The following is a 27,989-nucleotide window of genomic DNA, read 5'->3' as shown; positions in this document are numbered from 1 at the left end:
GGGGTGGCTCCCAGTGGGGACGCTGCTGGAGGGCAGGGTGCCAGGCCATGGGGACGGGGTGGCTGCTCACTGTTGGGTGGCACTCTGTGGGAAGATCCTGTGTTTGTGGTATAGGTGCGGGAGGGGATTGGGTGGGCATCCAGGATGCAGGCGCAGCCTCCGACTCCAGACCTTGCTGTTGGCACCCCCATTCATGGTCAGCTCCCGTGAATCCTGTAGGGCGCTCCCTCGGGCCCCGGTGGTTCCTGTGGACGGTGCTCTGAGTAAGAACCGCTCTGTCCTCAGGCTCAGCCCTCCTGTGGGTCAGGGCCCTGACAGGTGGGCCCAGAAGGGTTCCTGTCCCCTTTTGTTAAATGATGCAGGTGATGCTCGTGGAGGGCGAGGCCTTGGTGAGGATGATGCTTGGGAACTTCACAGGTGGAGTGGTTGGGGCGGGTTTCCTGTGTGAGCTCTCGCGTGAACTGGGCATCACCACGGGCTTCACGTGACCACCTCCTGTCATCTGCTTTGGGGTAGAGCTGCTCGTAGAAATGAAACAGAACAGGCACAAAGAAGCAAGCGGCTTGTCTGGGTTACCTGGCTCGTGCAGGGCGGGCTGTGTCTGATGCACCAGCTCTGCCGAGCACCTGATGCCCGAGCGTGGTGCTGGAGCTCTAAGACCTACTGTGTGTCAAGAATCAGAAACAGGGACTTCCCTGGTGACACAGTAGTTAAGAATCCGCCTGCAAATGCAGGGGACACGGGTTTGAGCCCTGGTCCGGGAAGATCCCACATGCTGTGGAGCCTGTGCGACACAACTACTGAGCCTGCACTCTTGAGCCTGCACACCGCAACTACTGAGCCTGTGTGCTGCAACTGCTGAAGCCCGTGCACCTAGAGGCTGTGCTCTGCAACAAGATAAGCCACCACAATGAGAAGCCCACGCCTTGCGACGAAGAGTAGCCCCCACTCACCACAACTAGAGAAAGCCCGCACACAGCAACGAAAACCCAATGCAGCCAAAAAGAAATACATAAATAGATAAATTTTTTTTAAAAAAAGAAGAGAAAAAAAGAATCAAAAGCAGATGCTATTTATGGTTGGATCCGGGTTTAGGTAAACCAACTGTCAAGACGTACAGAGGTCCGTTGGGGAAACGTAGCCTGGTTTGAGTGTTTAGATGAGGTAAACATTTTCTGAAATGGAAAGGTAGAGATGATTGGCCGGAGAGTGCAGCTTCCAAAACAGAAACCATGTGTACAGCCTGGGATTGGAGGTCAGAGCACACCAGCATGTGTTTGTGAGCACAAGTAGGTGGAGGACGAGCAGCAGAAGCCCGTGCACTGAGGTGGGCGGGCTCGTGCTGTGGACATAGAAAATGGTAAGTGTTATATTCTTTTTTTATAGCAACTTTATTGAGCTCTAATTCATATACTGTGCAATTCACCAATTTAAAGTGTACAGTTCAGTGGTTGGTCTTTTAGGATCTTCACAGAGTTGTGCAGCCATCACCACAATCCATTTTAGAGCATTTTCTTTTTTCTTTTTTCTTTGGCCACACCTTGCAGCTTATGGGATCTCAGTTCCCCGACCAGGGATTGAACATGGGCCATGACAGTGAAAGCCCGGAATCCTAACCACTTAGGCCCCTAGGGTACTCCCTAGAGCATTTTCTAAAGAATCTCTATACCCGTTAGCCAGCACTCGCCATTTTCCCTCAACCCTCAGTCCTAGGCAACCACTTATCTGCTTTCTGTTGCTATAGATTTGCTTATTTTGTACTTTTCATATAAATGCATCATAAAATATATGTTTCTGTGACTGGCTTCTTTCACTTAGCATAATATTTTTAATGTTCACCCATGAACCATTTTGTAGCATGTACTTTATTCCTTTTTATTGCCAAATAATATTCCATTGTATGGATGTACCATATTTTATTTATCCATCACCAGTTTATGGACATCTGGAGCGTTTCCACTTTTTGGCTGTTATAATAATGCTGCTATGAACATTTGTGTGCAAACTTTCCTGGGGACATATGTTTCCATTTCTCTTTCCTGTATACCTAGGAAAGGAACTGCTGAATCAGATGGTAACTCTGTATTTAACCTTTTGAGGAATTGCCAGACTGTTTTCAAAGCAGCTGCACCATTTTACATTCCCACTAGGAGTGTATGAGGTTCCAATTTCTCCATTCCTCATCAATACTTGTTACTGTTTTTTTTTTTTTTATTATAGCCATCATAATGAGTGTGAAGTGGTATCTAATTGTGGTTTTGATTTGCATTCCCAGATGACTTACTGTGTTTATTGGTCATTTGTATATTTTCTTTGGAGAAATGCTTATTGAAATCCTTTGCCCATTTTAAAATTGAGTTGTTGGTCTTTTTATTGCTAGATTGTAAGAACTCATTATTATTAGATACATAATTTGAAGATGTTTGGGAGATAAGAACCTTGGTGAGGGCTTATTGAATTATTTCAACTTTCAAAATACGCAACTTGTTGGTCCAGTATTATTTGTTGTCTATTGCTTTATAAGGAACTACCGCAAAATGTAGTGGCCTAGAGCAATAGTTGGTATCTGTCCTGATTCTTTGGGTCAGGATTGGGATGATTGGAACTGCCTGGCTGGCCATTCTTCTGGTCTCACTGGTGACCTCAGCGCAGCCACATTCAGCTGGCAGCCACCTGGTGTCTCCAGCAGCATAGCCCGGGCTTCGTTACGGCACAGTGGCTGGCTTCCAAGGCAGGGGACGTGGAAGCTGTCAGTCCCCTGAAGTCCTAGAACATCTCTGGGTCACAGCAAGTCCTAAGGCCAGTGTGGAGTCTGGGGAGGGAGTCCCTTCCACCTTCTCTGTGCGCTGTGGCCTGTGCATCCAAGGAGGCCAGCGGTTGTTAGCTAACATCTTGGAGACTGGCCACCACAGAGACCCTCCCAGCAGCTGGGGAATAAGTCTTCCATCCCGAGGGGGCAACTGGCAGCACAACAGCCCCCGTCGCTGTCCTCACCTCTCCTTACTGCAGCCCACACCACACCTTAGCAATTTCAGTTGCATTTCCTTTGGTCAGGCTGGTTCTAAATCCCTAACTTCAAGAGGAGGCCCTGACTATTTGGAAGAGAGGTATTTATAGAGAGGTCTGGGAAGTTTCCTATGTCATTTTTAGAGACAGACTTTCTGCTTGGACACTGCTGTCCAGTGTCCAGTTTATTAGTCCTGCTCAAGCCCCACATGGAGCCTTGAGCCCTGTCATGCGGTGAGACCTTTCCTCCAGGGTGGGGCTCCGGAGGGACTCTCCAGTCAGGTGACAGCCGGCACGCTTGTTACCTGCCCCTCCCGCCTGAGACCCCATTAGAATGACTGTGAAAGAATGTAAAAGTGGGACCCAGAGCAAAGAAAAGGATACAGAAGAGTGATTTCTCTGTTTTTAGACTCCAGGAGGGTCCGGGAGGCAGAGGAGGTCATGGAAAAGGGGCTAACCTTCTCTTGGAATCCTGGCAAGCAGGTGGGTCCAGAGGTGTCCACCCTAAAGGAAACCGGGTCATCCATGGGCACCTCAGGCTGCCTGGTATACAACCCGGGCAAGGAAGACCTTGAGCACTCTTGTCTAAAAGACCACCAGCTCCAGATTGCCTGGTTGGTGCATGCTTCCAGTGTGGTGTTAGCACCCAGAGTTAAAGCTCTTCCCATTCTGTCAGGGGCTGGCCCTGGGTCTAACGGCCAGGCCCCATTGCTCCCTTTAAAGTGATGTGATGTCCCCTTGTAAGGCCCATGAAGCAGGTACAGTGCTGCTCTCCCCAGGATGCAGACGAGGAGGCTCAGGCACACAGATGCCAGGTAACTTGCCCAGGAGGTCACACACCCTGGGGATGTGGGGTAGGAGCCTACCCTCTTTGCTACTTGTGCTACTTCCCCCCATCTAGCAAAGCAAAAGACACCCAAACACCCACTTTAATTCTTAATATCTGAATTCCTGCAGGTGGGACTGCTCTCTGCCTCAAGGCAGAAACCACTTTCCCTGGGGGTGGTGGGTGGTATAATAATAGCAGCTCTAAGCACTCTGCAGATTCAGGAAGGTATGGCATCTGCTGGATGAGAGCACAGCCAGGGATCCCGGGACCTCTGCGTCTGCACCCACAGCGGCAGTGCATAGAGAGGCCTATTACAGCTGGGTGCATTGCTGAACATGTACTTATCACTTGGTTGTTTTTAAATTAAGCTTATATGTTAAACACACATCAACTGTTTTGCACGTTGTATAGTATTATGCAGAAGTAGTGCATGTCTCTGGTTTACAGCTGTAAACGCCGAGTCCCCACGGTGGGGGCCGAGGTGAAACCCAGGGACCAGGAGGCGGAGAACATCAGAACTGGGAAGTGACCTGGAGGCTAATTAGAGGAGGGCTGAGGGGCACAAGCAGCTGCTGGAATAAGAGGGCAAGAGCACAGCATGGGGAGAGCGGGAAGAGGCCGTGCACGTCTGATGAAGGAGACACTCTCCAACCTTCAGCCCTTTTTACGGACCTTGCAAGCCCAGGGTTGGCCTTTTGAATGAAACCGAATACATCTTCTGCTATCTTTGTTTAATCAGGGACAGCTATTGGAGGAGAAAAGCACAATTGTGTATAGTGAAAACGGCAAACCGCATGAAAAGACTAGTATTTTCTGAAAAACTGCTGAGACCTGCTAGATAGGCCTGGGTGTGGCCAGTTTTGACAGGTCCAGGGCTGTGCTCCTGCCCTCTGCTGTTTGTGCGGTGACAGCCAGGCCTCCTCCTCCACTACCCGGCGTCGGCGTGCTTGCTCGGAGGCCTCCTTGGAAATTCTACTTTTTTGGTTTTCAGTCGCTCCATTTTCACTAGCATATACTGAGGAGCTGAGAGAGTACAGACACTCCGTGTAGTCCTCGTGACTTTCTCCAATTCAGCTGTGAAGAACACGAGGTGTGGGGCAAATCAGCAGTAGCATGGGGAGCTAGCTTGCTTTCTTTCTATCTTATTTTTTAATTTAAACTGGGTAAGGAACCCACTGTCATTTGTTTTATTATTTAATTTTTGTATGTTTAAAATATTTTATAATGTATAAGGGTAAAATTTTAAAATACGTGAATCACAACACAATACTTACCAAAGGCCCCATGTTGCTGAGAAGACTGACTCTAGAGCACCTGCTCTGGGAATTGATACATTTTTCAAGTATGAGGAAAAGTTTCTAACAGACTTTGTAGAAACTGACAAAATGATTCTAAGGAAACTCAAGGGACCCAGCATAGCCAAAACAATCTTGGAAAAGAACAAATGGTGCTGGGACATCTGCTGGATTATCACATGTATGATATTGAGGTAGGACCCCAGTCTCATACCATATACCAGCATTAACTCAAAATGGATCAAAGACCTAAGAGCTAAAACTGTTAAACTTTTATTTTTTATTTATTTTTGGCTGCATTGGGTCTTCATTGCTGTGCACAGGCTTTCTCTAGTTGCGGTGAGCTGGGGCTCCTCTTCGTTGAGGTGCGCGGGCTTCTCATTGCGGAGGTTTCTCATTGCAGAGCATGGGCTCTAGGCGCGTAGGCTCATAGTTGTGGCTCGCGGGCTCTAGAGCACAGGCTCAGTAGTTGTGGCGCACGGGCTTAGTTGCTCCGCAGCATGTGGGATCTTCCTGTGGGACCAGGGCTTGAAGCTGTGTCCCCTGCTTTTACAGGCGGATTCTTAACCACTGCACTACCAGGGAAGTTCTAAAACTAAAATTTTTAGAAGAAAATATAGGCATGAATCTTTGTGACCTCAGATTAGGCAATGGTTTCTTACATGTGACACCAAAAGCACAAGCAACAAAAGAAAACATAGATTAATTTGACTTCATCAAAATTAAACACTATTGTGCATCAAAGGATACCATCAAGAGAGTAAAATGACAGCCTATGGAATGGGAGAAAATATTTGCAAATCAAATATCTGATGATATCTGATGAGGGACTGGTATCAGATTATATAAAGAACTGCAACTCAACAACAACAACAAAAGAAACCAAACAACCTAATTCAAAAATGGGCAAAGAACTTGAATAGACATTTCTCCAGAGAAGACATATTGGGTTGGCTAAAAAAGTTCATTCGTTTTTTTTCCGTAAGATGGCTCTAGTAGCGCTTAGTTGTCTTTAACTTTCTTCAAAACAATTTTGTTAGATTGTATTGTGACAGCTGTCATATCAGTGTGCATTTAAAAAAAAATTAACAAAATTGGAGAATTTTTGTGTAGCCATTTTAATATTGAAGATGGAAGAAAAACATTTTTTAAAATTGTTTTATTATGCTTTATTACTGCAAGAAAGGTAAAAATGCAACTGAAATGCAAAGAAAGATTTGTGCAGTGTATGGAGAAGGTGCTGTGACTGATCAAACGTGTCAAAAGTGGTTTGTGAAGTTTCTTGCTGGGGATTTCCTGCTGGACGATGCTCCACGGTCGGGTAGACCAGTTGAAGTTGATAGCGATCAAACTGAGACATTAATTGAGAACAATCAATGTTATACCATGCAGGAGATAGCTGACATACTCAAAATATCCAAATCAAGCGTTGAAAATCATTTGCATCAGCTTGGTTATGTTAATCGCTTTGATGTTTCGGTTCCACGTAAGTTAAGCAAAAAAAACCTTCTTGACCATATTTCCACATGTGATTCTCCATTTAAACGTAGTGAAAACATTTTTTTTGTTTTTTGGTGTTTTTTTTGTTTGTTTGGTTTTTTTTGGTGGTACGCGTGCCTCTCACTGCTGTGGCCTCTCCCATTGTGGAGCACAGGCTCCGGATGCGCAGGCTCAGTGGCCATGGCTCACGGGCCCAGCCACTCCGCGGCATGTGGGATCTTCCCGGACCGGGGCATGAACCCGTGTCCCCTGCATCGGCAGGCGGACTCTCAACCACTGCGCCACCAGGGAAGCCCAAACGTTTTGTTTTTAAAACAAATTGCGTCGGGATGAAAAGTGGATACTGTACAATAATGTAGAATGGAAGAGATCAGTGGGGCAAGCGAAATGAACCACCACCAACCACACCAAAGGCTGGTCTTCATCCAAAGAAGGTGATGTTGTGTATATGGTGGGATTGGAAGCGAGTTCTCTATTATGAGCTACTTCTGGAAAACCAAACGATTAATTCCAACAAGTACTGCTCCCGATTAGACCAACTGAAAGCAGCACTCAATGAAAAGCGTCCAGAATTAGTCAACAGAAAACGCATAATCTTCCATCACGATAACGCCAGACCTCATGTTTCTTTGATGACCAGGCAAAAACTGTTACACCTTGGCTGGGAAGTTCTGATTCATCCGCCGTATTCACCAGACATTTGCACCTTTGGATTTACATTTATTTCAGTCTTTACAAAATTCTCTTAATGGAAAAAATGTCAATTCCCTGGAAGACTGTAAAAGACACCTAGAACAGTTCTTTGCTCAAAAAGATAAAAAGTTTTGAGGGACTTCCCTGGTGGTGCAGTGGTTAAGAATCCTCCTGCCAATGCAGGGGACATGGGTTTGATCTCTGGTCTGGGAAGACCCCACATGCCGCAGAGCAACTAAGTAAATGTGCCACAACTACTAAGCCTGCGCTCTAGAGCCCGCGTGCCAAACTGCTGAGCCTGCGTGCCACAACTACTGAAGCCTGCGCGCCCTAGAGCCTGCCCGTTGCAACTACTGAGCCCGCCTGCCGCAACTACTGAGGCCCATGTGCCTCGAGCCTGTGCTCCGCAACAAGAGAAGCCACCGCAATGAGAAGCCCACTCAACAAAGAGTAACCCCCGCTTGCCGCAACTAGAGAAAACCCGTGTGCAGCAATGAAGACCCAATGCAGCCAAAAAAAATTTTTTTTAAATAAAAAGTTTTGGGAAGATGGAATTTTGAAGTTGCCTGAAAAATGGCAGAAGGTAGTGGAACAAAGTGGTGAATACATTGTTCAATAAAGTTCTTGGTGAAAGTAAAAAATGTGTCTTTATTTTTACTTAAAAACCAAAGGGCTTCCCTGGTGGTGCAGTGGTTGAGAGTCTGCCTGCCGATGCAGGGGACACGGGTTTGTGCCCCGGTCTGGGAAGATCCCACATGCCGCGGAGCGGCTAGGCCCGTGAGCCATGGCCTCTGAGCCTGCGCATCCGGAGCCTGTGCTCCACAATGGGAGAGGCCACAACAGTGAGAGGCCCGCATACCGCAAAAAAAAAAAAAAAAAAAACCAAAGGAACTATTTTGGCCAGCCCAGTACAAATGGCCAAGAAGCACATGAAAGGATGCTCAATATCACTAGTCCTTAGGGAAAGGCAAATCCAAACCACAGTGAGATACAACGTCACACTCATGATGGCTATAATAAAAAAAGATGATAAGTATTGGTGAGATATTGGCACCTCATACGTTGCTGGAAGGAATGTATAGTGGAGCAGCCACTGTGGAAAAACAGTGTGGTGATTCCTCAGAAATTAAACAGAGTTACCATATATGCACAGAACTTGTGCAGAAATACTCATAGCATCACTCATAATAGCCAGAAAGTTGGAACACCCAAATGTTTATCAGCTGATGAGTGGATAAAGAAAATGTGGTGTGTCTGTATAATGGACTGTTATCTGGCCGTATAATGGACTGAAGTACTGATACATGGTACAACACAGATGAACCTTGAAAACTTCACGATAAGTGTAGTGAAATAGTCACAAGGGAGCACGTATTGTATGATGCATTTGTATAAAATGCCCAGAATAGGCCAATCTATAGAGGCAGTGTATTAGTTTCCTGTAGCTGCTGGACAAATTCCCACAGACTTGGAGGCTACAGTCTCTGGACTCATGGCTTTGGCCTCTTGGCCCAAGGCTCTCCCCGGTGGTCATGTTTGCAGCCAGTAGTTTTACCAGCCTGTTTCCTGCCTGTTGACTTTGGGAGTCTGACACCCTTTTAAAATTTCATCCAGTCTCTCCGTTTTAGTCTAAACTGGCAGTGTTTCTGCTGGTATGACGCTTTAAACCGTGAATATGTGACATATTCATGCCATCAGACAGAAGGTTTCCCCACAGATGTTTCATCCCTGTAATTTCATCCCTATTCCTGGCATCTGTGAGACGACTGAGAGGATTCATCACATGCCTGATCTCTTTGGCACTAGCATAGTCTGTGCAACCTCAGCCTTCTCTCCAGAGCACACATTCCTACAGTGAATCTCCTAATTTTAGTGTTTCTTTGTAATCTGAATAGCCTGGGAATTTCCGAAACCAAGTCCAGGTTCCTTTATGCTTAACGGTTCTTCCCTCAGTTTCTTTCTTTACTCCCAATTTCACTGTAAGCAGCAAGAAGAAAGCAGGCCAGGACTTCTCTGGTGGCGCAGTGGTTAAGAATCCGCCTGCCAATGCAGGGGACACAGGTTCGAGCCCTGGTCCGGGAAAATCCCACATGCCGCGGAGCAACTAAGCCCGTGCGCCACAACTACTGAGCTTGTGCACCACAACTACTGAGCCCACATGCCACAGCTACTGAAGCCCGCGTGCTCTAGGGCCCGTGCTCTGCAAAAAAGAGAAGCCACTGCAATGAGAAGCCCGTGCACTGCAACAAAGAGTAGCCCCTGCTCGCCACAACTAGAGAAAGCTTGTGTGCAGCAACGAAGACCCAACGCAGCCAAAAATAAATAATTTTTTAAAAAAAAAGAAGAAAGCAGGCTAGACCTTCCACACTTTGTTTGGAAGTCTACTCAGCCGAATATCCAGGTTCATTGCTTACAAGGTCTGCCTTCCTCTCAACTAGGGTACGATTCAGCTAGACTTCTGGACACTGTATGACAGGGGTTCTATGTGCTCTTGTTTCCAATCACACGTTCCTCTTTCCCCTGAGCCCTCACCAGAAACACTTTTAACATTCACCTTTTCCCCAGCATTCTGTTCCTGATGACATCTGTATTTTCTAAGATGACATGAGCTTTCTGACCAGCTCCTTTTCTTCCTTTGAGTCCTCAGTAACAGAGTGTTTACCATGCGTGTTCCCACCAACAGTATTCCCTGTGGCCTGGCTCCCTCTTGCCTGCCCCTTATTTCTTGTGAACCCTCTTGCCTGCCCCTTATTTCTTGTGAACCAGGTGTTCGATCAAAAGAGCACAGTATGCAGGGGTCTTGTTAGCAAGAAGGCATTGGAGGTGGTGCCTCATATTTGTATATATTGTATATATTTCTGGGTGTCTTGATTTTCCCACAAGGCCACAGTTGATCAGGAGTTGGGAGAGTGACAGTCTGACTCTTTTATGAAGTTTCCCATCCACTTGTCAGCTGATGATTCCATCATTTAACTGGGCGTTGCAAACTGGTACTTGTCCTGAATTCTGGCTTTTCTTCCACATTTATTAGATGGAATTGTCTTGCCAGGAAAGGTTTTCTTTCATCCACCAGTGCTACTTGGTTGCTTGAAACACAGCCTGTTCGGGACCGTCAGGAGTACTGACTGTCTTGTGGAATTGCTGCCCTTGGTACCCAGGGGCAAGTGCCGGGGCTTGGGGGTGGGGTGAGGCTGCTTCTCTTCCTGTGAGTGGTGGTGTGAGCATGGCTCTGCATCAAGCGAGTTTCAGGCCTTGCAGCCGTTCATTTTGATGTGTCCCCAGTGGCTGCTCACAGGCACATTCCTGACCCCTTGGGGCCCCTGTCACAACCCCTTAATCTTTTGTAGCTTGCTTGCATCTTGTCCCAGAATCAGCTGTTGCTCTAAGGAGCCCTGGTTCCTTTTCAAGGGTGAAATGGTACTTGGGGCTTGCAGTGTGGGCATGGGGCTGCTCACGGCTTCTGCTCTTTTTTGTGAACAGAGCTAAGGAGTCATATGTTTTTGAAACAACAACCTCAAAACCCCATAATTTCACATTGATATTTCCAATTACGGGGTTTTACTTTTATTTTAAACATGTACCTGCTCTCTTTTGTGAATATCTTGTCTTCTAATGTCATTGGCATAATTACTCTAAAATACTTTCAGAATAAACAGACCAATATTAGCAGTAATATTAGTAGCAAATAACAAAATGTGGAATGAAGTTTAAGATTTCTTTACAGCTCTGTGTGTACTTAAAATGTACCCCTTCCCCTAAGGACATATGGTTTTTTTGTTTTGTTTGCTTTTTGTTTTTTAAAATGATCAATCAAAAGAACTCTTTTCCCTATGATTCTGACACCAACTTGATATCAGCTCATATGTTTGGTTGGTTTTGCATTTTTAGGAATTGTACTTTTTTTTTTATTTTTGGCTGCGTTGGGTCTTTGTTGCTGCACGCGGGCTTTCTCTAGTTGTGGTGAGCCGGGGCTACTCTTCGTTGAGGCGCGCGGGCTTCTCATTGCGGTGGCTTCTCACTGCGGTGGCTTCTCATTGTGGAGCATGGGCTCTAGGCGCGCAGGCTTCAGTAGTTGAGGCTTGCGGGCTCTAGAGTACAGGCTCAGTTGTTGTGGCACGGGCTTAGTTGCTCCGCGGCATGTGGGATCGTCCCAGACCAGGGCTCGAACCCGTGTCCCCTGCATTGGCAGGCGGATTCTTAACCACTCTACCACCAGGGAAGTCCCTGTACTTTTTTCTTTTGATTTGGCTTTGTCTTCAATTTGGTAAAAGATTACATACTTCCAGTGTGAAAGCTGTATAACAAGGTGGGAAGTTTCATTTCCAGGCCACTTCCTGATACCTCTGGGGATTTAATTGTTGATCTGCAGCATTTCTTTTTGCAGGTATAAAGCAAATATACATGTTCAGATTCCCCGAATCTTATACAAAAGGTATAACAGTGTAGCATCTAGTGTGTGGACTGTGGCATCTTACCTGGAACATGTGTGTCCTTCCTGTTGCTCCCTCCACATCCATGAGGGGATTCGTCCTCCACCTTTGCTGTCAGGCCCTCATGCAAGACTTGTACAGGTTAGACAAAGTGTATAAACTGCAGGAAGCTTTCTTCCCACATTTCTGTCTTCTCACCTGCAAACCAGCCCGCTAGTAGTACCTGCCTGACTGGGCAGTTGGAAGAATTGAGTGTGTTAATTATTTGTAAAGCATTCAGAGCTGTGCCTGGCCCGGAGTCAGTGCGGCGTGTGAGCTGTCACTGCTGTGCTCTGGCCGTACCCAGCCTGGATGCTTGTATTTTTGCTGTCAGGAGGGGGAGATGATAAAGGTGGAGTGAAGATAAGGGAGGTACACGCTCCTTGGCCCATTTATGGGACTGTCCTGGAGTGGGGGTGCCTTGGAGCAGAAGAGGGGTCATAACCTCTCTGTCTGCATGGAGGCTGGGAACTCTCACGCCCAGGGAAGCCAATCTAGACATAGAGTAAGGTAGCTGCCCTGGGGAGTCAGAGGAGGATCAAATCAGCAGGCCTGAAGCACTCTACCCTCAACGTGCTGGGTGATGTATTTACCCACAGGAGCGCCCCTTGGTGACAGTGTGACTGACCACTCCCTGTGCCCGCTTCTCCTGTCAGGTGGTTGCTGCCCCCCTCTGTCCCCTTCAGGCCTCCTCATGCTGGTCTGGCCCCCAGAGCCTCTGCTGCACTGGGCTGTGGGCAGCCTCAGTGGGCGCAGACCATGGATGCCTTGTGCCCACCTGGCTCCAAGCACTCGGTCCTGGTTCTGTGCCAAGGGCTTTGGGGACATGCTCCTGAGCCCCATTTACTGTATCTTGTGTCGGAGTAAAATATCTGGTTGCTGGTTTTGTTTTGTTTTGTTTTATAACTGAAGTATAGTTGATTTACAATGTTGTGTTTTTTCCTTACAGCAAAGTGATTCAGTTATACATATGTATATTTTCTATTATGGTTTATCACAGGATATTGAATATAGATCCCTGTGCTATACCTTGTTGTTTATCCATTCTGTATATAATAGTTTGCATCTGCTAACCCCAAACTCCCGGTCCATCCCTCCCCTAGCACCCCCCAGCCCCGGCAACCACAACTCTGTTCTCTATGTCCATGAGTCTGTTTCTGTTTCATAGATAAGTTCATTTATCATATTTTAGATTCCCCATATAAGTAATACCATATGGTATTTGTCTGACTGACTTCGCTTAGTATAACAATCTCTGGGTCCATCCATGTTGCTGCAAATGGCATTATTTCATTCTTTTTTATGACTGAGTAATATTCCATTGTATATATACATACTACATCCTCTTTATCCATTCATCTGTCAGTGGACACTTAGGTGCTTCCATGTCTTGGCTATTGTAAATAGTGCTGATGTGAACATAGGGGTGCACGTATATTTTTGAATTAGAGTTTTCTCCGGATATATGCCCAAGAGTGGGATTGCAGGATCATATGGTAATTCTATTTTTAGTTTTTTGAGGAACCTCCATACTGTTTGCCATAGTGGCTGCATCAGTTTACATTCCCACTAACAGTGTTGGAGAGTTCCCTTTTCTCCAAACTCTCCAGCATTTGTTGTTTGTGGACTTTTTAATGATCTGGTTGCTTTTTAAACCTGCTTCCTCTTGCTTCACCTTTTATGGAAGTAGAAAAAGCTCAACAAATTCTTTTAAGATTTCTCCAACCCAAAAGATGGCCAAGGCCTTACTGAGACGTCAGCTCTTGACCTGGCAAGCTCCCCGTCCTTGGCCACCTCATTTCGGAGCTTCCTTTAGCCCCCACTTTCCTTGTACCCCACTCACCACCCTGTTGTCCTTCAAGGACCAGCCTGGTCAGGTGATCGGTGGGATCCTTTTCCTCCCAGAAATTTGTGGGGGGCATTGGGAGGGGGAGTGTTGAACACATCTCCCATGTGTCCTGTCCTTTGGTACCTGCCCCGTGGCCTCCCTGGGCCTTTCCCCCGCGTTTTCCTCTGCTGATGCCATGGCTGAGAAAACAGTGGTGGGTGAAGTTTGAGATCAATGAGGGCTGATGGGGGTTACAAAGTGTGCTTATGTTGTTAACATTCATCTGAGGCCCCCTTTATGTGTTTCCCTTGGAGGTGTTCTCGTGACGGCAGGTTCACTGTCTGTCCCAGGCTCACGGGTTGTCCCCTGTGGTGGGTCCTGGGCTGCGGGGGTCGTCTCCTCTGGCTGCTGTTGAGTGGACTCAGTGTCATGGTGACTTAGGCGGGGGTCAAGTGAGCAGGCGGGGTGAAAGCTCTGCCCTTTCTGCCTGCCTTGCCAGAAAGATGGTCCAGCTTCTCTGAAATAAGATTTTAGTTACGAACATCCCTTCTTTGACCCCAAGACAAACTCACAGTAGTGATTTCCCTGGAACCCCTGGAGTGAGTGTCCTTGGTTACAAAGAGGACAAATGGTGGAAGGCAGGCCCTGCTGGGAGGTTCCAGAAACACAGCGAGAACCAAGAGGGCCCTGGGCAGTGGCCTTCACCTGCTTCCTTGAGCGGCACTGTGCCCTCTCCCTGGGCCGTGCAGTGAATTCAGATCAGTGGGAGCTGGGGAAAGCACAGCCAGGGCGCCCAGCCAGATTTGCATGCAAATATGACGTCAGCAGTGGAAAAGCAACAGGCCGGTGTGAAAAGCGAAAGTACTTTGGTACAAATGGAGCAAAGACAAAAGCGGCCCTCCTGTGTCTACTTCTGAGATGCCCTGTGACCCCGGGCCAGCCCCTCTGCAGAAAGACGGGTGCCTGAGCCCCCCCCCCGTGACCCTCGCCAGGGTTTACAGCAGGGCGGGGGAGCAGCATCTTCTAGTGTCTTGGTACCTTCTTGGTTTTCTGTTTCTTTGTGCCTTTTGTTGTTCTGTGGTAGCCGAGCTCTGCCGGGCTTTCCCAGAGGGATGGATTCCAGAGGAGGCCGAGCCAAGCCGGACGAAGACAGACAGGGACAGACAGACGGGGATGGCTGCCATCCCTGCCTTCAGGAGGAACGCAGCAGGGCCAGGGCGGGAAGGGGTGTCACTCGGCCTCACTTCTGCGTCTGGGATTAAACTGCTTCCTGTTTTTGCTTTTAGGATGAATACCTTTCTCTCGTGGCCAGGCTCATTATCCATTTTCGAGACATCCGTAAGTAAAACATCACATCTCTGGGTGGTTGTGGTCGCCGTGAGAGCCTGGCCAGTCGCGGCCCCAGTGCCTGAGGCAGGATGTCTGTGGACAGCACCTGCTTTCTGGGAAGTTCTTCGTGGCTTCGCATTTGATTCCATGTTTCCCATCCTCCCAGAGCCTCAGCCTGAAACGTGCTGATTGTGGCCTAATGGAGATGTTAGTGTCCAAGTGGTCTGGGCTGGACTGCTCTTTTTGCTTGTCTGCTTAATCTCCCTTTTTGAAGGACTGCTGCTTTGATCTCTAGGCAGTTCCTGAATAAGCAAAGTCCACCCTGGAATAGACACTTCCTTCCCTGATGCCTGGTTTTTTTGACCCATGGAGGCTGGACCTGTGTTCCCGTCAGGCTGGAAGCTTCTGGGGCCAGCTTTCTCAGCGCCACCCTGCACTCCCTGCCCTGGTGAGGGCCCAGCCCCACAGCATCCCAGTTCCTCTTCTCCAGGGCCGCTCAGGGCCGCTGGCCGCTGCGCGGTGGGTGGGGGGCGGTGGGGGGTGGGGCGTGGTTACAGCCACAGCGCCTCCTGCCGGCCTGCAGTGGTGTGACCACAGGAGGCAGGTTCCTCCCACGCAGCCTGTCCATGGGGTGGCTGCTCCCTGTGGCTGTTGAGACAGCTGTGGCGTCAGCGTCACTCATCTCAGAGGGAGACATTGGGGACCCCAGAGTCCTTGCAGGGCCATTGCTTCTTTCCACTAACTTTTTACCAGACTGGCTAGCAAGATGAACCTCACTTGATTTCACTTTCTTTGCTGTGTTTGGGAAGGGCCCATGGTGTTTGGAACAAGAGGAGCCGCCACTAGAAGCCTGGGGCATGAGCAGCCTGGCCACGACCCCGTCTGTACTGGCAAGGGCTCGGCCTTTTGGGCTGGCTGGCCCATTTGGGAGCTGGCCCTGGCACGGCAGTGCACAAAGCCCTTTGGCGGGGGCGCCCACAACTGCCTCACCCCCGGCAGAGGGTGGAACTGTTGTGGTAGTTCCCCGCCCGTCCTGGGGCTGGCTGGATCCGGCTTCTAACCAGCCTTGGACAGACTCAGTTTCCTCATCCAGAAAATGGGGATGCTGCCTCCCTAACCAGAGTGGGCTGAAAATGGAGGTGTTGTGGGCCCAACATAGATCCCTGAAGCGCTCTTGTTTGTGGCTTGGGGCCTGTGCTAAGAGCCCCGGCCTGGGAAGGAGGGAACTAGAGGAGACCCAGCACCAGCCTCCACCTGGGGGCTGTTCTCCAGGGCCCAGGTTGACCGTGGGGTGGTTCTGCACCCTCTCGCTCCTGGCCTCCTTGTGTGTCAGTGCTGCCAGGGTTGGGACACATACATGTATTCACACATGTTCACACACACACACACACACACACACACACACACACACACACACTCTCTGAAACTCTGAGGTATGTTTTGTCTAGTTTCTAGGCAGGGTCAGTTCAGTGTTAGCAAATGACCTCTGGGCGAATGCCTTCAGCACTGACTTAGCGTGGAAATATATGGTTACAGAAAAACTTTGTTTACTTTGGTTTCTTTTTTTTTTTTTCTTTTATATATAGATAACAAGAAATCACAAGCTTCTGTCAGTGGTAAGAGTTTCTCCTTTTGGAATTAAAGTTTTTCCCAACCTTGGCTACAGAGTAGCAGGAATGGGATGGTGGGTGCTGCGTGTGCCTGGGGTTAAGCTGTTACTGGAGGAGGAAGTTCCCGGAGAGACAACCTCGGGTTCCTGAGAACTGCCAGCTCCTGGCCCACCAGGCACCCTCCTCCTGGTGACCGTGGAGTTGGACGATACCACCCCATCCCATTCCTCCCGCAAAAAAAAATGATGAAAACTCAATTATTGAATATTATCTAAAATTTTGAGCTCTCTGGGAGAGAACTAGTATGGTATAATGCTATGCTCAGCATAATAATCTGTAGTAGCATTTAGAGAATAACTATGAATTCACTTTCTTAAGTTACAAAGTTTCTTTGTAAGTTAAGAATTGTCATTCTTTTTTATTTTTTAATTTCAAGGTTTTATCTCATGGGAACCCTGTTGATTTAGCCTAGGTCTCGCTGAGTGAGCTGCCAGTGAAGGGGTTTAGCAGATCCCAGTGGCCAACTAAACTCCGACTGCCGGGCAGGGAGCCACCCTGGCGGGCTGTTTGTCTTACTGTTGGCGGCACATGCCGCATGCCCAGGCTTGCCTTGGCCGAGCTGGCTGCACCTGCCTGGGATCTCTTGGCTTGTGCAGCGATTGTTGGCCAGCCAGGGCTGGGGGGTGGTGGTGGGGGTGGGTATCAAGAGTGCTTGGCCAGGAGAATGTGTGTGTTCACTCGGTTCTGTGGCAGGGTGAGCCGGCCAGGCCACACCTGCCTGCAGGTGGCTCTTTGCTGTTATAACAAGAGCCTCTGGCTCCTGCCCCAGGCCCTGGCATTACTCACTCAGCTGGTGAGCATCTGCGGACCCCTCCCACACACCCTTGTTCTCAGGGGTCTTTCCTGAGAACTGCTCCTCAGTGGGGTCCTGCCCAGACTTAGCAGAGATGGGCTTCTGGTGCACAAGGGGACTTGTAACCTCCCTGGGACATCTACTCCTGCCCCCTCTTCTCTAGCCCCAGGCTCGGCTTACTGTGAAGAGCCCTTGACCCTTGTTTTCTCTGGATTCCCAGCTGTGTCTCACCCAGCAGGAGGGGCCTATGGCCAGGATGGGTGGGGCCACCGCCTGCCACCGAGGGCTTGCTCGTCCCTTGGAGTCTGTCAGGACCTGGCATAGGCTAGGCTAGGGTGTGGGCTATGCTCCCTGCCCAGGAGGTGTCCCAGCCCCTGGGGTGTGGTATGCAGCTGGGCCGGGGCTTGAGGGACTCCCGGGACTCCGGCCGCTCACCATTTGGGACACTGAGGGTGTCGAGCCTGGAGGTGGGAGGAAGCATGTGCCCGGGAAGGCCTTATGGCCCACGGAGCCTGGCCCGGTTTGGCAGACACTGCCCTGAGACGCTGCACCCTGTGCCCCGCAGACCCTATGAATGCGCTGCAGAGCCTGACTGGTGGGCCCGCCGCGGGAGCAGCCGGCATTGGCCTACCTGCTCGGGGCCCCGGCCAGCCCCTGGGCGGGATGGGCGGCCTGGGGGCCATGGGGCAGCCGATGCCACTCTCGGGGCAGCCACCTCCTGGCACCTCGGGGATGGCCCCCCATGGCATGGCCGTCGTGTCCACGGCCGCTCCGCAGAGTGAGTACCACGCTTCTCAGAGAACCTGCCGCGCTCTCCACAGGCGGCGCGTTCTCTTCCCAGCCGGGGGTGGGGGTGGTGAGGGGGCGAGAGGAGCTGGGGAAGCTCCAGCCTGCTTTGCCTCCCACAGGGCGAGGGACACCGAGGCCCTCTTGCCCAGGCTGAGGGAGGACTTGGAGGAGGATGGGGTGGCCTGGGACTCCATCCAAGGGGCTGTGCTTTGTAGTCAAGATAGAAACAGCTCCGTCTCAGGGTGTCCTCAGCCGCGAAGCCCCATCTGTCCCTTCCAGCGTTGCCCTGGCCCCAGGCCGCCCAGGCTGTGGCTCGCATCCTGATTCCCCTCCCGAAGGAGGCGCCTGACCCTCCGCACAACTGCTCGGGCCAGGAGCAGGGTTGCAGCGCCGGCTGCCTCTGTCCCAGGACCCTCTTTTTTAAAAAAAATATTTATTTATTTTTGGGTGTGTTGGGTCTTTGTTGCTGTGCACAGGCTTTCTCTAGTTGCGGCGAGCGGGGGCTACTCTTTGTTGTGGTGTGCGGGCTTCTCACTGCGGTGGCTTCTCTTGTTGCGGAGCACGGGCTCTAGGCGCGTGGGCTTCAGTAGTTGTGGCACACGGGCTCAGCGGTTGTGGCTCGCGGGCTCTAGATCGCAGGCTCAGTAGTTGTGGCACACGGGCCTAGTTGCTCCGCGGCATGTGGGATCTTCCCAGACCCGGGCTCAAACCCATGTCCCCTGCATTGGCAGGCAGATTCCTAACCACTGCATCACCAGGGAAGCCCCCCAGGACCCTCTTGATGGACATTTATGCTTGTAGACTTTTATCTAATACTGCTAAGTGCTTCAGTACTTTTTTCCCCTTATGTAACTTTTTATTTTTGAAAATATGAAGAGTCACAGGAAGTTGCAGAATAGCACAGAGCTCCCATGTGCCCTTCCCCCAGCTTCCCCAACGAAAACATCCTAGTACATCACCAAAACCACGACAGTGCTGTCAACTCAGGCAGACTTTATTCACATGTGACCAGTCTTTGCATGCACTCTTGCGCATGCGCGTGCATGTGTGTGGTTCTGTGAGGTCTTATCACATATGGAATGGAGTTAGCACGTGGAACCGTCACCACCAACAGGCTGTCCTGGTGCCTCCTAATAATCACACCCTCCCTCCAACCCAAAGCCCGGCAGCTGCTGATCTGTTCTCCGCCTTGGTAATTGTGTCATTTTGCGAATGTTACATAAATAGAATCATGCAATATTTGACTTGTTGAGACTGGCTTTTTTTCACTCCGCCTGACGCCCTTGGGAGCCTCCAGGTGGTGTTGGTAATTCCTTCCTGTTCGCTGCTGAGTAATATTCTCTGGACTGGCTGGGCCACGCACAGTTCACTTATCCGCTCACCCTTGAAGGACATATGGGTTGTTTCAGTTTGGGCTGTTAAACTAAAGCTGCTGTGAATGCTTGTGTACATGTTGTGGTGTTCCCATGTATTCTGTCTCGCGTCCCTCTCAGGAACCCTGTGACGAGGGCAGCCGCGGCCTTGAGCACCCTGTTCTTTGTTGGGTTCCCTGTGTCCGGGTCACCTTGCCCTTCTCAGAGGCCACATGCATCCTCAGTCCCACCCACTCCTGCACTGGCACCTTCTGCCCCCAGACACCCCCTTCCTCCCAGAGCTTCATTTCTCTTCCTTACTGATGTCTTGCCGTCTGACGCTTGGCTCAGTGGTTGGTTCTTCATCTCGAGCTCCCAGGTCCCCTCTTGTCAGCACACCTGTCCCTCCCTCCCTCCCTCCCTCTCTCTCTCCCTCCCTCTCTCCCTCTCTCCCTCTCTCTCTCTCTCTCTCTCTCTCTCTCTCTCTCTCTCTCTCTCTCTCACACACACACACACACACACACACACACACACACACACAGAGGCAGGGCGGCTTTCAGAAGGATGCTCCTTTTCATATTATACTCGGGTGCGCTGGTTGAATTTCTTTTTTATCACAAACTTAGATTTTATAATAAAAAATAGTTTTAAGCTGTATGAGTTTAGAATGTTTTGCAGTCTGACTCCTGAGACTGTCAGTTCAGCAGTGAAGCTTTGGTGGGCTGTCTTGCACCCTCCCTAGTCCAACCTTGGCCCACATCCTGTCTTCAGCTTCCGAGGGGCTTGGTCTCCTGTGTGGCACCAGTGGAAGTTAAAGTGGTCTCTACTCTCATGTCCTGCTGCTGCCTCTACAGAGACCCACCCTCCCTGCCTATGACCTCTAGTGGCCTGGTCTACCTGAAATAAGTGTAGTGCTTGATGGGTAGTTGCTGCCCTTTTCTGACACCTCCAAACGCCACTGTGTGATGAAGGCTGCTTCGGACCTTAGTTCCACGCCCCCAGAGTATAGGTCCTGGGTCAGAGGACTCGCAAAGGGCAGCCCAGAGCCTGCTGTGCATCTCCAGGTGACCTGGGTTAGTCACAGGAAACACACACTGCTGACTGTGGATAAGGCTGGGGCTGAGGTACAGGATACTTTTAAACTCTATACTTTTTTGTTTCCTTGATGAATTTTATATCATGTGCATGTAGAACCTACTTTAAAAATAAGCCGTATTTCTGGCTGTTGCTGAGGAGCCCTCTCTCCTTCTGTGTAGACTGTGTTTTGGATTGTTGGGCTGGCAGAAGGTAGGGGCAGCTCTTTGCCCTGCTATGCCTTGGCACGCTGCAAGGTGGGGGAAAGCAATCCTGGGATCCCTCCGTCCAGGATTTGTGCCAGGGCCCTTGGCATCCCCCAGCTCCTCCAGAGCCCGGGGCAGATTGGAGGAGGGTGCTCCCAGTTTAGGCCTGTGAGAGTTGCAGATCAGGGTCAGTCATTGAGCACACAAAATCAGCAGGCATGGAAGGAAGCAGACACACCTCAAGGAGGAGCAGAAACAATCACCAGATGTGGAGACGCCCCGGGACATAGCCATTGTTAGATATGGCCTTGGGGTGCTTAAAAAAATAAAGGTTGGACTTCCAAATGAACGAACACTGTGATACTGTATCAGGAGTGACCAAATAGATTTGAAAAGTAACCAAGTAGAACTTGTAGAGACGAGAAGTAAAGTCATTGAAAGAGGAAAGTGTGGATGAATAAACAGATTAGATACAGCTGAAAAAAGAGTTTGAACTAGAAGCTACATTTGAAGACGTTACCTAGAACGTAGCCTAGAGAAGAGGCCTCAGGAACAGGAAGGTGAGAAACGTGGAGCATGAAATCAGGAAGTCTGACGGGCATCTAAGTGCAGATAGAAGCACAGAGGGTGTGAGGAGACGATGGCCGATGAAAGCCCAGTGGACCACGCAGGTTAAATAAGGCATCCATGCCCTAACCTGTTGTGAAACAGCAGGACACCAAAGGCCAGAAGACTATCTCAGAAACAGCCATTTCTGTCAAGGAGGGAGAAGCAGACTCAGCAGACTCGGTGATGGAGTCAAGAAGACAGTAGAGGTTGTTAGAGCCCTGAGCACAGAGCTGCCAACAAAGCCGAGGAGACCTTCACTAAAAGTTTTTAAGGGCATACTTTTTTTTCCCCTCACCATTTCCTCTTACCTCTCAGACCATCCTTCCCAAGATGCCAGGTGTAAATGGGAGAAGAAACATTTTCCATATAAGGGCATAAACACGCACAAATCTAAGGTAGTGATTCTAAGCGATTTTGCACCCTGGTGAGTGTTTGGCAATATGTGGAGACAGTTTGGCTGTTACAGCTGGTGGCGGGGGGGGGGGGGATGCTGCTGCTGGCAACCAGTGGGCAGATGCCAGAGATGCTGCTGAGCATCTTCCGTGTACAGGGCAGCCCCCACAGCATGGTGTTGTCTGGCCCAAGGTGTCAGGAGGGGCAAGGCTGGGAATCCTTGGTGTAAACAAAAATTACCTCTGTAAAATAATCCTTAGAGCTACCCTCTACAGGTTCTGAGCACTGTTTTGGGTCTATAGTAGATTATTTAATTCTGAGTCCAATGTAGGGGTATGTAGTATAGCTGAGGAAACTGAGACACAGAGCAGTGACAGAGTTGAGATTTGAGTCCAGGTGTCTGGGTCTGAGGCTGTATCCCTGGCCTTTATTCTATCCTGCCTCTTAATATAAGTCTGCTGTGTGGGCATAAGAAGATAAACAGGGACCATACCAAATGGAGTCAGGAAGGGCAAATATCAAGGATATCAGGTCTATCGTGTGCATGTAAAACCTACTTTAAAAAAATGTTTAGAGAGGATTCTAAGGTCCTCATATTTGGGAAAGAGGTTTAAATGTGGATAAACTTTATACTTTGTTAAATATGCATGATAAAATTGTAAAAGTCGTTGCTAAAACAGTAGAAATAGTTTGTAAATTCCAAATCCATAGGAGAAAATGGAATGAGACAGAAACAACAAACAAAAATCCAAACGAACAAAAATCAACCCAGTCCTCCAACAAAATAGAATTCAGAAGAGGAGAAAAAAAATGTTCATTATACCTCAATAAAGCTCAAAAAAAAGAGGAAACTTAGAAGGGGAAAGACAGATACAAATAAGTTGAAAACCGTAAGTAATCACAGTAAAAGTGAAGGGATAGGCTCTCCTGCTGAGACTGAATGGAAACGTAAGGAGAGGGTACAGCTCTTTAATCCTTACAGGAAACACACCTGAAATAGAAGATGCAAAAAGACTTGAAAATAAAAGTTGTGTTGGGCAATTTCCCCTCCCAGTTACTGATAGTTAACCAGACAAAAATAATTTAGAGAGGAGTTGAAGGATGTAGTGAGCAGCTTCGTCTAAGCCTGTGGGTGGGAAATGTGCTCACAATGGGTCCTGCATGGATGTACTCCCCACCCTGATGCTCTTCAGAAATTGTGCTGAAGGAGAGAGCCAGTCCTTCTGTGTGGTTTAAAAATGGCAGAGTCATTAGAAATGGAGGTCACCTTAGTAGCTGGTGAGGCATGGCACCACAAGGGCTCCTGTGGTGTTGGAACTGTGCCAGGTCTTGACCTCCATGGTGGCTGAATCTTGCCAGGTGAGAAAATTGTATAGAATTTAAACTACACACTCAGGCAAATGGGCACACATTCTGATTGTGTTATGGCGTTATACAAAGTGCTACTATTGGGGAAAACTGGGCAAAGTGTACAAAGTGTCTCTGTGTTCCTCCTTTTCATCTTTATTGAAATATAGTTCATGTACCCATATTCACCCACTTGAAGTGTACTGTGCAGGGGTGGTCAGTGCACTCATGGCATCAATTTTAAAACATTTTCATCACCCAAAGAGACCGGATCACTGAAAATCTTGTGAATGATTGTTTTTTTTTATTTATTTGTTTTTAATTTTTTGGCCACGCTGCGTGGCTGATGGTATCTTATTTCCCCGAGCCCGGATTGAACCCATGCCCCCTGCAGTGGAAGCATGGAGTCTTAACCACTGGACCACCAGGGAAGTTCCTGAATGATTGTTTGTATCAGCATTATTTATAACTACCAAAAAGTGGAAACAACCCAGATGTCCATCAGCTGATGGACAGCACAAAATGTGGGAAATCCATATAGCGGAGTATTATTCGGCAACAAAAGAAAGGGAATACTGATCTGTGCCACAGTGTGGGTGAACCTTGTAAACGGGATGCTGAGGGGAAGGAGCCAGTCACAAAAGATCCCAGTTGTGAGATTCTGTTGATACGAAGAGTCCAGAGCAGGTGGTTCCATCGAGACGGGAAGCAGATCACTAGTTGCTGGGTCCCAGGCCTCTTGGCTGGCCTGTTCTTTCCTGTTCATTACTACTGTGATTCACTCTATAGTAAGTTCTGTCCTGTCATCGTCACCCCTGTCCCTCCCGCACTGGCGGGGGCGGCGCCTTCCCCGCTGCACCCAGTGCGAGTTCCCCGACCCGTCTGTCTCCAGCCCAGCTGCAGCTCCAGCAGGTGGCGCTGCAGCAGCAGCAGCAGCAGTTCCAGGCACAGCAGCAGGCGGCGCTGCAGCAGCAGCAGCAGCAGCAGTTCCAGGTGCAGCAGAGTGCCATGCAGCAGCAGTTTCAGGCCGTGGTGCAGCAGCAGCAGCTCCAGCAGCAGCAGCAGCAGCAGCAGCAGCATCTGATCAAGTTGCATCATCAGAACCAGCAGCAGGTACTAGACGCCATCGTTCTGGACCCTGGCCTTCTCCAGGGCCCCGGAGCCTGGGACGAGAATGAGTGGGCCTACTGCGTGCCGGGGGATGGATCAGGTGGCTCCTGGTGCAGGCAGTTCATGTGAGAGTTTGCCCAGGCCAGAGTGAGGCTACCCTCCACTCGTAGCACGGCCTGGACCACCCCGTGGGTGTGTGTCCTCTGAGCACACGCAGGCCTCCTGACCTGTCCCTGAGTGTTCCAGTGTCTGGACGCGGCACTAATCGAGCCCTGCCTAGTGTCCCGCAGGGGTGGCCGTGTCACATTAGGATCCCTGCTTACAGGAAAACCTTTTCTCACGCACATGCTCTGCAGTCAACGCCCTGATGGGTTAAGTGTCCTTTGTCAGGCCTGTTGTGGGTTAAGGGAGGGAAGCCCTGAAGGACCCCCTGCTCTTTCCCACCTGCTCCAGGCCTTGGCTTATGCCTGCTTTTCCCGAGGCCCCTCCTGGATCTTGGAAGCCCCTCTCCCAGGGCTGACAGTGAATCTTCAGTCCCGCTTTTTTTTTTTTTTTTTTTTTTTTTTGCGGTACGTGGGCCTCTCACTGTTGTGGCCTCTCCCGTTGCGGAGCACAGGCTCCGGACACGCAGGCTCAGCGGCCATGGCTCACGGGCCCAGCCGCTCCGCGGCATGTGGGATCTTCCCGGACCGGGGCATGAACCCGTGTCCCCTGCTTTGGCAGGCGGACTCTCAACCGCTGCGCCACCATGAAAGCCCCAGCCCCACTTTTCGTCCTCATCCTGAGCCTGGTCCTGTGACCACTCTAGGGACCAAACAGGCATCCCTGGAGAGGCTTTGGAGATCTGCGGTCAGCTGAACCTTGCCCGGCTTCTCTGGGTCTGCGCCTATATGTGACCCCTTACCAAGCCCTCCAGACCCTTCCCTGGACCCTTCTTTTGTCCTCTCAGGCCTAGAGATGGGCCAGCATCTGGTGGCCAGGGCACAGGTGCACGCTTGGTGCCCTCGGTGTCCCTCTGCCTCCCGGGAGAGCATCCTGGGCAGACTTCCCAACACAGGATTCCAAGGCCAGAGAGGTGATGGGTGCTGCTTGTTCCACCCCAGATGCAGCAACAGCAGCAGCAACAACTACAACGGATGGCACAGCTGCAGCTGCAGCAACAGCAACAGCAGCAGCAGCAGCAGCAGCAGGCTTTGCAGGCCCAGCCGCCAATACAGCAGCCCCCAATGCAGCAGCCACAGCCTCCCCCCTCACAGGCCCTGCCCCAGCAGCTGCAGCAGCTGCATCACCCGCAGCACCACCAGCCACCACCGCAGCCCCAGCCGCCGGTGGCCCAGAACCAGCCATCGCAGCTCCCGCCTCAGTCACAGACACAGCCTTTGGTGTCGCAGGCTCCGGCCCTCCCCGGACAGATGCTGTATGCCCAGCCGCAGCTGAAACTCGTGAGTACCCAGGGCTCGCACAGCCGGGGCTCTTCTGGCGTCTCCTGTGCTGTCGGCGGTCTCTGGGACACCCTGGCTGTAGATGGAAGGTCCTCTTCTTCCAGCACCAGGACTCAGGTGGCCCTGGCCCCTGCCGGCCCGCACATCCAGATCAGCAAGGGTGCGTGCATTCCGCCAGCTGCTGCATCCAGTGTGCGACACCCCTGCTCCCGGGTGGCACCTTGTCTTCCGAGCAGCATGGCTGATTCAGTGGTAGCCACAGGCATTGTAAGATTGTGGATGATTAGATGGATGGCAACATCTATCTTCTCACTGTTGGGGGGGGCAGTGTACCACCTCCCCTGGGCGTCCACGGTGGTCTGCTGACCACTCAGTTCTGTTCTGAGCAGAGATCATGACCATATTTTTGAGGGGGGTATTGATGTAAAACACTGTTATTTTCAGTCTTATGCATCTGTGTAAAAGCAGAACCAGTCAGTGACATTTACATGAAAGACAAAATATTGTACTGAGTCAAGGGTAGCTGTGTCAAGGGGCCATTTAAATGTTTTTTCAACTCACTTCCTTGGTTTTTGTGGCCTTTTCTATTTGCTGTTCATTGGGTGAAGTGGGGATATGGGCCACACCTGAATCGAGTAGTGGCTGAATAGTAAGCCCCACAGGTGCAGGCTGGAGGTCTGGGGAGGGTCTTGAGAAGGGTCACACCTGTCACCTGGTTTCCTTTGAGGAGTCAGGGCTCAGAGTGGGGTTCTCGTAGACCATCAGCGTGCTCTGCTTGCTGCGGTAGCTGGTGGTGACGGTTGTGTGGTGGTGTCCCATTGGGGCAGGCGTCTCGCCAGGAGAGACAGGGCTCAGCTGTGCTGACTCAGAGCCAGGCTGGCGTGGACACTTTTGATGAGCCGTGGGATAAGGGACAGCCAGTAGCGGGACATCAGCCAGGGAAGTGGTGGCAAGCCCATCCCCCTTCTCAAGGAGAGCTTAGAGACTCCGGCTCCCACAGACAGACGTGGAGGTGCTCTGCCCTGTGCCCTGGTGGCTCCAGATTGCTGCTCCCTTCCTCCTCAGGTCCGGGCTCCGATGGTGGTGCAGCAGCCGCAGGTGCAGCCCCAGGTGCCGCAGGTGCAGCCCCAGGTGCCACCGCAGACAGCAGTGCCGACGGCTCAGGCCTCCCAGATAGTGGGTCCTGGAGTCCAGGTGAGGGCCCAGAGCCAAGGCTCTGGAGGCGCCGGCCAGTGCATATCCCCCGCGCTATGGTGAGGGTCCTGGTTGGATCAGGGCCTGTCCCTGGGGACCTTGGGTGAAACCCCGCTCGGCCGTGTCTGGGCCCCTGGCTTCACAGGGCACAGGCTGTTCCCACCTCCCGTGATGCCCCACATCTTCCCTCTTCCCTTCTCCTCCAAGAGGGCATTGGTGAGAGCATCACGATCTCTTCTTGCCTCAGCCCTGAGCATGGGGCTGGGGGGATAGTAGCTCTCTAGAAACTGGGAAGAGCACAAGGACGGTGGCATGTGGCTCTGGTGGTCAGCACAGACTTGTGCCATGGCCCCTTGCCCTGCTGACTTGCAGGGCTCACCCCTGTGTGGCACGTGTGGCACATGTGGCCCAGGTCCACCATGCCCACCCTCCGCAAATCGGATGTCGATGGGATGGAGAAGATCTCCCGGCCTTGCCTAGTAGAGGCCACAGCCTCCTTGGTGTCTGGGGTGGGAGGTTGGGCCTCATGAGTTCTCCATAGACGCTCCCCTCACCTATGTCCAGTCCCCGGCCTTGGTTCCTCCTGTCTCCACCCAGCAGTGGCAACACTGATAGTCTGGCTCAGAAGAGTGTTGGCTTTAGACAGAGCCGATGTGCTACTTGATGTGGTGAGACCCCAGGGGCGACCCGGCCACCCCGGTGCTGTGTGGCACTGGGCTGCCATGCCGAGTGTCCCTGCCAGCTCCTGCCCTGCTCACTCCCCGAGTCCATTGAGCTCCCTGTCTGGGGCACTGGACCGTGTGGTAAGCACTGCTGGGATGCCGTGTGTTCCCTTAGCATTGGCGGGAGGCTCAGAAATGGTCCTTCCTGGTCCCCGCCACATGGCTGGAGTCCGTGGGAAACACACCGCTGGGGGGAACTGTGGCGTTTGGAGGTAGCTCTTGGTCACTGCACCACATCACCAGCTTGCCCACCTGTGGTATTATGTGCAACAAACCACGGACATCATGTCTGTAGCTGGGGCAGGGCTGGAGGCCTTGTATGACAATGTTGGCGTCCTC

At 50.7% G+C, this 27,989-nt stretch overlaps 1 protein-coding gene across 11 annotated transcripts in view; it reads left to right on the top strand.

The window, feature by feature from the left end:
* The window catches only part of MED15 (mediator complex subunit 15), a 61,579-nt gene that overhangs the window by 25,126 nt on the left and 8,464 nt on the right, over nucleotides 1-27,989 (top strand). For 5 of the 11 annotated variants that reach the window (XM_022551496.3, XM_089894815.1, XM_022551498.3 and 2 more), the window contains 6 exons: nucleotides 14,907-14,958; nucleotides 16,536-16,565; nucleotides 17,978-18,190; nucleotides 24,075-24,295; nucleotides 25,396-25,734; nucleotides 26,800-26,928. In XM_022551496.3, the coding sequence (XP_022407204.2) occupies nucleotides 14,907-14,958; nucleotides 16,536-16,565; nucleotides 17,978-18,190; nucleotides 24,075-24,295; nucleotides 25,396-25,734; nucleotides 26,800-26,928 (984 nt within the window). Of the gene's footprint in view, nucleotides 1-17; nucleotides 14,655-14,906; nucleotides 14,959-15,244; nucleotides 15,398-16,535; nucleotides 16,566-17,977; nucleotides 18,191-24,074; nucleotides 24,296-25,395; nucleotides 25,735-26,799; nucleotides 26,929-27,989 lie in introns of those variants that run through there. The other 6 variants (XM_022551499.3, XM_089894816.1, XM_022551500.3 and 3 more) reach the window with 6 other exon arrangements.

This window comes from Delphinapterus leucas, chromosome 14 (assembly GCF_059928025.1).
Source record: "Delphinapterus leucas isolate spDelLeu-1000000601 "Yukka" chromosome 14, BTC_Dleu_Yukka2, whole genome shotgun sequence".
Taxonomy (NCBI): Eukaryota; Metazoa; Chordata; class Mammalia; order Artiodactyla; family Monodontidae; genus Delphinapterus; species Delphinapterus leucas.
This window is presented reverse-complemented; position numbering and strand designations above follow the sequence as displayed.